This window comes from Toxotes jaculatrix, chromosome 12 (assembly GCF_017976425.1).
Source record: "Toxotes jaculatrix isolate fToxJac2 chromosome 12, fToxJac2.pri, whole genome shotgun sequence".
Lineage (NCBI taxonomy): Eukaryota > Metazoa > Chordata > Actinopteri > Toxotidae > Toxotes > Toxotes jaculatrix.
The window spans coordinates 9,091,685-9,100,998 of NC_054405.1; the positions used below are offsets into that span (position 1 = coordinate 9,091,685).

The window sequence follows — 9,314 nt, forward strand, 5'->3', positions numbered from 1 at the left end:
ATTCAATACATGGTCATACTCAGAACTAATGCTAACTATAATCTCTGGATTTTGTGATTAAACAGGGCACAAATTTACAGTTGCCTGTCTATCTTTCACTGTTCCTCACCTCATCATTCCAGTTATCACACACACACACACAGAACAACTCTAAAACATCCAGCCTAGACAAGAAATTTATCTGCGATTAATGAACTGACGTGTGTCTGATCTGGTGAAGAGTCAACTCTCTTTTCAAAGAACCAAGATCATTTAACCAAAATGTATCAGATGGATGAATAGCTCCAATTACTGCTTGCTCACAACCCAGCACTCAATTATACATTACAATCTCTCAGTGATAACCATGGCAAATAGATGATGGCTCACGTCCCACAGACGGGGATAATTAAGCTACAAGTCATACTCTAGAACAAGTTAGGTTGAGCAGCATGTGATCTGGCAGATTATTGTGTGCTTTGGGTTGTCACTGACTTTCACAACGAGTTCCCCAGTGAGACGAGACCCCAGTCGGGGTCAGGCAGCCCCCTCTTCCTTCTCTGATCCTCCTTGTGCTTTACTGGGGCATCTCAAATCTCATGGAAGCATGACTGGTGCATTTATATAAGATTATTCTCAGTAAACCCACACAGAGTGGAGCAGTCTGCGCTCAGACTGAATGGAGCTTTATATTTCTTAATGCAGCAAATAAGGATTAAAGCATTAAGCCAAATATAGTTCTCACGATAGCTGGAGGAACCAATTACCCTCAGTGTGTGCATGTTTCTGTTATAGGCATGTACATGCTAAATTTGAACAAATGTGGGAAAATCACAACCTTGGAGGTTTTATGTGCATGTGTTGCATTTAATTGTGGTTTTCCAAGCACTGACTGCCAGTGTTCTCCTCACCACATACAATTAAACTGGTCTTTCATTGATTGACACCAGCATCAGCTGGATGGAAAATAACCATGAAATGATTAACAGAAGTCACCAGAAGTGCAAGTAAGTGAGGTTAAGAAAATGATACCTCAGTATCAGTAAGTTCTACTTTAAAGCAAAATATATAAATGAAAGGTTGCCTCAAATACAATGACACAATGTTCACTTAAATCTTTATCTTCTCTTATTTCAAACATACAACAATTATGCTCTGTTAACATGAGAATGTATAATGAGAATATATTCTGATAAGCAAATTTCATGAACACCTCAGCTATAAACCAAACCCAGTAAACAGCATATATGGTGCATTAGTCACAGCCACTGAGCAGCAGCTAAAATGGCTGTTCATAGCTTGGCTCCATGTTCACAGTAACCACTAGGTGCCAGCATTGGACTTCACACTTATTTATGCTTCATCTAACCTTATGTTACCTTTCATCCTGCTCTCAAAAATAATGGTACAACATGCACACTCAGGGTAAAAGGATTACAGCGAGTCATCATGGTAACATCAACATACCGGTGTCAAACGGTGAGATTAAATCCTAATTGGAAAACGTGATCAGAGTAAAAATTCTGTTAACTACCCAAAATTCACAAAAAAAAAGAAAAATATCAAAGGAATCTGGGAAAACGATTTTCAGGCAGGTAATAACTTATATCGTTTAATGGTATTAACTTTAATTTTGTTGGGAAAAAGTTATTAATAGTGTGAATTATTTTACAAAATGACTTTGCCCTCACATATACAACATCCTACATAAATTTTCTCTAGTAATAAAGGCTATGACTACTTCCCTGGTTCTGGCGCAAACCATTTAAATCAATCTTCAGTGAAGTTTCATTGGCTGTGGATTTGCCTTGAAGAGCAATGTAAACAAACTGTTGAAAAGGACTGAGCTCAACATGCGTGGACACACCCTTTTGAAGCGGGATAAACACTAAAGTTGTTCCACTCTGTGTCATCTGTTTTGTCCTCAGATGAGTCAGTTCACTGGTCAAGAAACTTGTGACAGATGAAAAATATTTACTTCTCACTTCCTGTGTCTTACCTACAGTACTCGATGACTCAGAGTGTCGGTATCAATCTAAAAATTCTCAGTATTGCGTAAGTATCATAGTACTTTCGAAACCTCACAATAACGTTACCATGCAATCCAGTAAAAGTATCAGTGAGAAATTGACATGCCTGTACTTGCTCCTGCATGGATGTGGTTTTTTTTGGTGGCATATGTAGTGTTTTGCTCAGATGGCTGGAGGCGCTCAGTAAAACCTGTTTGACTGGTGAAATAATCGACTCCCACAGTGACATAGAGGCTGCCAATGCAGATTATAATGCACCTGTACAACAGACAACCAAGTCAAAAGCGAAACTGATTCTTACATGTGCCATTCAACCAGACTGACATTTGAATTTTTCCACCTTGTTATTACAGTTAAATATGTAATACTTAATTTGAAAAGCCAATTCTAAAGCAAAAATCGGAGAAAATCTTACATGGTGTACAAGTCTTTATCTCTATACAACAGACAATAAAGCCCCAGGTTTTCCAAGTTTTCCCTCGTGAATTGTTCAGAGCAAACTATCATCTGAAAACAGTCCTCCCTCATGGCACAGTGCTTCAGAAAATAAAACTCTCCGTCTGTGCTTCTGGGATTTATTCTTAGATCTCCACCTTTCGCTGGTATGTCAGGAGGACTGTGTTTACTTTGATAAGAAATTCTAGGGAAATGTTTTTTTGCTGAATGCGGTGGTATCCACATATGCTCACATGAATAGCAATAAGTAAAGCGACAACATAAACCAATGTAAATTCTGATGACAAAACTGGTTATTTACAGGAAAGACAGAAAGAGGAGTTCAGTTATTATTTTTTCTTTGTTTACTGCAACAACCCAGAGGAGTGTCTAAGGGGGAAGTGTTCATTAATAGACAATAAACAGAGTAGGAAGTGGGAGATGACTGTCACAGACACACTGCTCAATGATCAGTTTTCTGGTGAGCAGATGTACTGGAAAATATCTTGATCACAAACACATATCACTTTCATTTTTGGCAGTGAGAGTTTTAGGCATAGCCTAACACTTAGGTCAACAGAGTATCAGGCCCATCAGGGCACAGTATTTCAACTTACAGCAGCTGTTTTAAAAGATTCATCTGGGTTAGCGTTTAGCTTTTGAACTGCGTCTCAGAGTCCATAAGCCACTCCTGCTGCCGTCTGTTGTTTTTCCTGGTTTCAAAATGAACCTGTTCCATAACGGAGTGGCGTTCAATTCAGTTCCTCCGACCTATGGCCGATAAAGCACTTGCTACTGTTGGTGCGGTGTGCAGAGAGGCATATAATGTGTCCTATAACTCAAGCATATGACAACCAGGCGCACACACCAACACACTTATGCATGTACTGAATATAAAAATGACAAGGCCAACAAAATGATGTGTGTGACAGAATGTGATATTATCCTGTTGAGTAAAAAATTAGAATTGATACTGGTTTGTAAATGAATGGACATATACACATGCAAACACACACTGACATTAACATGCATTATGTAAATTTAACATTCAGACAAAACAGATAGTACAGGGTAATACATTGTTAAGGATGTAACACTCAACAAAAGGTGTCTTGAAATTGATTAGTTCATCAAAATGACTTGGCCCATCCATTTCCAGCTATGTAAAACAGCCGTATTCCTTGCTGGTAGAGGATGCCTATACTCATGACACCCTGTTACCCAGCTAACATGTTTAGACTCTGATTGCTCAGTTTGTGTATGATTCAAATGTCTGAGAATAAATCCCTCTCATGTTTGCAGAGTACAATGCTTAGTTTACTTACAATAATTTTACAATTACACAGCTTCCACTTATGTTAATCCAACTTCCCATTCTGGACAATTTTCAATGTCACACTTATGTGAAGCCCTACATTTTTTTAAGACAACAGGGTGCTATGCAGTGTTCTGAGATAGGTCTGGGCTTCAGTACACAACTAAATAATGGAGTCATGGATTATTGTTGCTTTACCTATTCAAGAATACGTATAGCATTATAAATACTTAAAGAATAGGCAGATCTCTATCTTATAAGGTGGAAGTTTCAATTCTTATCTGATGCATTAATCGAAAATATGTACTGTGTCTTTAAATATTAACGCCATGTATTGTGAGTGGTTATTCTAATCGTTTAGAAATGTTAAAAATGACAGTATTACAAAATACCTTGAGGTTTATAATCTTCTTTTGTTTTCTGCTCACTGATTACTTTATATGACGAATGCTGTCTCAAGTGTCCACTTTTATTTTGAAAAATATCAAATAATATCTCATTTGAAAAATGTTCCATGGTTTCTTACAAAAACAAACACAGTACATACAAAAATAGTAAATTCAAACTATTTTCTATGTCATTCATATTCATCACATATCATATAAACCAAATCCTCATAAACCACATTAACTTAACTATTCATATAATCTGTGCTTATTGAAATTTCACATAGGTTGTCAGTGTTTCAGACTTGTTGTGATTTCACCTTGTTGTAGTTTCACTAAATACGTCAGCGTCTGTTTTGTTTATTGATATCCGTCTATTTATATTTATCTATGTATGTGTATATCCACCTATGTATGGTGTCTTCCGGCGCAGGGGTCTGGCTTCGTGAAACACATCACGAAACTTCAGGTGTTTGCCGCTACGACTGATGAGTCGAAACTGCGTGCGCGTCCCCGCCCACCTGTAGGAGAAACCGCCTAAAAAAGCTCGTCCCCGCTGCTCCCTCCCCATTCAAGGTGCGGCAGAGGAACAGGTGCGTGAAGAGCCGGACAGAGAATTTCTTTATAAACCGAGATATCACAGTTTGTCTTACTTATTTCAGAAAGCTAAGGAATAAGAAAACAAGTAAGTGAAGAAGTAACTTTGTCAGCAGCAAAGCGAACTTAACTGAAAACCTACAGTTTGTGAGGACAGGGGGGATCTGTACCTTCAGAGCAGGTGGACGTCGCTTTTGTTCAGTCGACGTTAAGTTTTTGAAGAAAAAGAAGAAGCAGAAGTAGAAATGGCCAACTCCGGTCTGCAGATTTTGGGCTTCGCTCTGGCCCTGCTGGGCGTAATTGGATTGGTAGTTGGCACCATTTTGCCCCAGTGGAAGATGTCGGCTTATGTTGGGGACAACATCATCACAGCGGTGGCCATGTACGAAGGACTGTGGATGTCCTGTGCCTTCCAAAGCACAGGCCAGATCCAGTGCAAAGTCTACGACTCCATCCTGCAGCTCAACAGTGAGTAACACAATTATTAAATTCAAAGTATGAAAGTTATTTTCTCTGAAAGTCACATTTTAAAGACTTTTTTGGTCATATATTGGACAGGCCTATTATTTTGAAAGCCCTTGAAAGGGCCGTTAAAATGTTGCCTTGAGTATCTGATTTTTTTTCTTTCTTTCTTATTTTTTTTTAACACAAAACCAAACACACAAACATATTTGTATCACTTATCTTTTAATGTTAATATAATTTATTATAAAGACCGTATCTTAACGAAAAACTGTAGTTAACGTGTAACAGGATGTGTTGCGTGACAAACATACACCTGTTGGTTTATAGACGCTTTTTTCTTTAGGCCATTTTGTACAATTGGTTCTGAGCGGTTTCTAGATTCCTGTGTCTTGGACTAACCGGTTTGGTCACTTATTAACTCCCCTTTTTATTCAGTCAGTCTCAGAATGCAGTTACTTAGTTTCAGCCACGCTATCAGGCCTCACCTGCACTGTGCAGCAGAGCAGCTTCATCTCAGTGTAACAGATCATCTGTTAGATAAAAACAAAAGTTAATTTAAAAAAACATTTTTTTCCATTTGATAGGCGGGAATGTGTGCTTTATTACTTTTCCACCTAGACAATGATCGCCCTGTAGCCATTGTCCGGTATAGCTAACTACCCCCTCCTCCTGCATGTGTGGAAAACCCCATATTGTAGGACTTAAATTACACAGGTAGTTAGAGGTCAAACAACACCTGTATGGGCCACTGTTTAGTCAACATGTCTAAATACCAACCTCACAAACAGCTGCTTTGTCTTTGGCCTAAAGGGCGTAAAATTAACATAAAACCATTCTTTGTTACACTCTGGGCCCAAAAATGTTGACTTTTTCAATACAAAACTGAGTGTGGCACACAATGAACAGGTTAAACTGTTACAGCTGGCCGTGCTTCCTGCTACGGCATGTGGCAGTATGAGTAGTTCAGGAAAATGAACTGAAATGCTCTGCTTATTCACTGATTGTCATGTAGGCCGCTAAGAAAAAGGGAAAATCTGAAGTTAAATGAAGAATTTGAAACATCTGTTATCGTTAAATCCAAAAATCATAACTCTTTTTGCTATTGTATGAACTGTCCCTTATCTTCCTATCTGCTATCATACAGCAGTGGCTAAGTGGGTCAATGGTAGCATGACAGATTCTTTATTGTGCATGTTTCAAATTGAACTGATTGACAGACTGCCCTCAGGCATAAACTGCCTCTACAGTTTGGTATACAGGTTCCTCCCTGTTTATTCAACTTGATTCAACCTATTCACTAAATTGCACTTCACTGTTTTTTTCCCCCCCAAATAGCTTATGTGTTGATTTTTATTTATTTATTTGTTTTCTGTTTGATTTATCAAAACGTTTGATAGAATATCTGTTGCACAACGTGTCTTATCGCCTCATCAAACATGAACACGAACCAACTTTGATAAACGCTGTGTGATTAAAGCTGTGGTTAGATACGGAACAAGTGCACAAATAATGGCTCATTACTCAGAAATACCTCCTCAGACTGTGCTAACACACAAGTGTTGAAGTTTGGGAATGTGGGATACCAAAGCTGTAAGAAGTTTGATAACTAGACTTCTAAAATTCTGCTTCATTGGTTGAAGCCATATTGGGACATTCTTCACATTCTGGTCTGTGTTTTTTTTTTTTTCTCTTGGACTGTAGTGTCAATCTATGAAATGTCCACCTGCTGAAAAGTGGACTGCGAGTACATGAAATTAGGAGTGTCTTTCTCGTAATGTAACCTGAAACCTGGTTAGACCTGTTTCTGACTTGCTCACATGCAAACCCACACACCCACAGCAACCCCCCCCTTCTTCCGGTTAGAGCCAGTTTCTGTGGTGCGTTGTTATAGGGAGCGGCAATGAGACACAAGAGACAGAAGCCAGTCTGTTGTACATGAACAGTGCTTGTTTACACTGCTTTTCCCCCCATAAAGGTGTCCTCGAAGCACATAAATACAACTCTGCAAAAATAAGCTGAGGTTTTTGATACAAGTGTCATTGACACAGATTTTTGTAGAATTTAAATCCAGTCCCTATAACTGATTGATTTTTGTTTGACTCTGATGAAGCCTGTCAGGTCTTGCCACACCCTTGCCATTATGTACCAACTGTTAATAAATGCTATTTGTTTGTCACAGTCGCTAACGGATTAACCCTTTTCTGTCCTTTTATCCAGGTGCCCTCCAGGCAACCCGCGCCCTCATGGTTGTGAGTATCATCGTAACAGTAGCTGGCCTGGGTGTAGCCTGCATGGGAATGAAGTGCACCACCTGTGGAGGAGATGACAAAGCACGCAAGTCCCGCATTGCCATGACTGGTGGCATTATCATCCTGATTGGAGGTAAGATGCCTTTTAATCTCAGTGCTTTTATTTATTTATTTATTTTCCCTTTTCCTTCTCCCTGGATTCGTAACAGTTTCAGTGTTAATGTTCTTTAATCTCTTACAGCTTTGTGTTCCATCATTGCCTGCTCTTGGTATGCCCACGACATCATCCAGGCCTTCTACAACCCTTTCACCCCCGTCAATACCAAGTAAGTACATGGCAATGCCTCAGTTCTGTTTGTTTATTTTATTTATTTTTAAAGCGCTTCCTCTTCCTCCTCCCCTTTCTGTATCCAGACATTCACATGTGTTCATCCACTCTTCAAGTGCTACTCAGATGTAGTGTGCGTGTTTGTTACCTGTTTACCCTTTTTACTGACTGTAAACCTCTTTCTCAAGGTACGAGTTTGGGTCTGCCATCTTCATTGCCTGGGCTGGAGCCTTCCTGGCTGTTGTGGGAGGTGGCATGCTGGCAGCTTCCTGCCCAAGAGGCAAATCTACACCGAAGTATCCCATCTCCAGACCCCCTAGCAGCAAGGAATATGTTTGAACAGCAGAGGGACTCGGTGTTAGAGGCTGAAAGAACACTTTGGCATTTGTGCTAGTCCAACTCAGAGAGTGAAACACTGAAAGGATGTACCCCAGGAGGCGATCAGTACCTGTCTGTTTTTTTTTTAATTTTATTTTGTATTTTAGTTTCTTCAGGGCTACCCTGTGATGTTACTGTAATATTATTTTTAAAAATCGCAAATAAAATTTTAAATAATAGCTGTTTACTTATAAGAAAGCTCTCATTGGCCTTGCCCTATCTGGAACTGTAGTCTGTGCTTACTGATTTGTACACTATGCAATATACTATCCACTTAGTTGACACCTGTAAAGCACTAAGTTAAACTCGGGGTGAAACACCCATGATGTTGTACAACTTTGTATGTAGTAAATATGTTTCACATGCTGAGTACTACAATGTTCGGTGCATTAGAATATCCAGTGTGTCTGGAAAATAGTTTGACTGCACTGAATAGAACTCAGATATGGCAAAGGACAACGCTTAAGCCTTGTAGGCTAAATGCATAAAGGTTCTTCATCTGGCACCTGATAAGCAATTTGCTACCATCATTTCTATGTATTTGTGCCCTATTTATATGAACAAGGGAAAGCATTCAGTAACTGTTTTGTTTTAATCAAGTGCTGGAGTGAAATTTTAACTATACAACAACTTTCTGATTCATTTATTAACTCAGATTGCCAAAGTTTTTGCTGATAAACATTCAGCATGAAAAATGTTGTGAGCTATTTGTCGCTTTGTTCTGTCATGACTGTGTGAATGGGCTTGGCTTAGGATTACGTTTTTTTTTTTAAGTCACAGTAGCTATTTGCAGCACTCATCAGATTTTCAGTTTTTAAAAACTTTTAAAATTGTGATTTGCAAAGTTTGTGTTGTACATAAAATAAAAGTGAAAAATGTACAATCTCTGGGTTTTGGAAAGTACCTTATTGCAAAAGAGTTATTTGTAAACATCATTTTTCATAGCACTTTTTTCATACACAATACAGCTCAAACTGCTTGAGAAAATGAAGGGAGAAAAAAAAAATTTCCAGGATAATTTCCAAAATAAATGTTAAAGCTGATTTTAATATTTAAAGGAATGAAAATAAAGAGACTACAATATACATTGGTGACCAGAAAGCTTCCTGGTGATTGGAGATACCTCTGTCTAGCTGTGTTACTTTTTTTTAA

The 9,314-nt window shown here is 38.6% G+C and overlaps 1 protein-coding gene across 1 annotated transcript; it reads left to right on the plus strand.

The window, feature by feature from the left end:
• The first annotated feature begins 4,713 nt into the window (after positions 1-4,713).
• On the plus strand, positions 4,714-9,047 carry cldn7b (claudin 7b). The gene is made up of 4 exons (XM_041052058.1): positions 4,714-5,210; positions 7,425-7,589; positions 7,698-7,782; positions 7,973-9,047. Exons 1-4 carry the CDS (start codon positions 4,988-4,990, stop codon positions 8,121-8,123), a joined length of 624 nt encoding a protein of 207 aa, XP_040907992.1. The 5' UTR covers positions 4,714-4,987; the 3' UTR covers positions 8,124-9,047.
• Positions 9,048-9,314: the final 267 nt, after the last annotated feature.

Excerpts from the sequence above, each read along its gene's own strand:
- cldn7b (XM_041052058.1), top strand. The coding sequence starts at position 4,988 with ATGGCCAACTCCGGTCTGCAGATTTTGGGCTTCGCTCTGGCCCTGCTG. Across the intron at positions 7,590-7,697 it reads CATTATCATCCTGATTGGAG|CTTTGTGTTCCATCATTGCC; the intron begins GTAAGATGCCTT and ends AATCTCTTACAG. Across the intron at positions 7,783-7,972 it reads TTCACCCCCGTCAATACCAA|GTACGAGTTTGGGTCTGCCA; the intron begins GTAAGTACATGG and ends CTCTTTCTCAAG.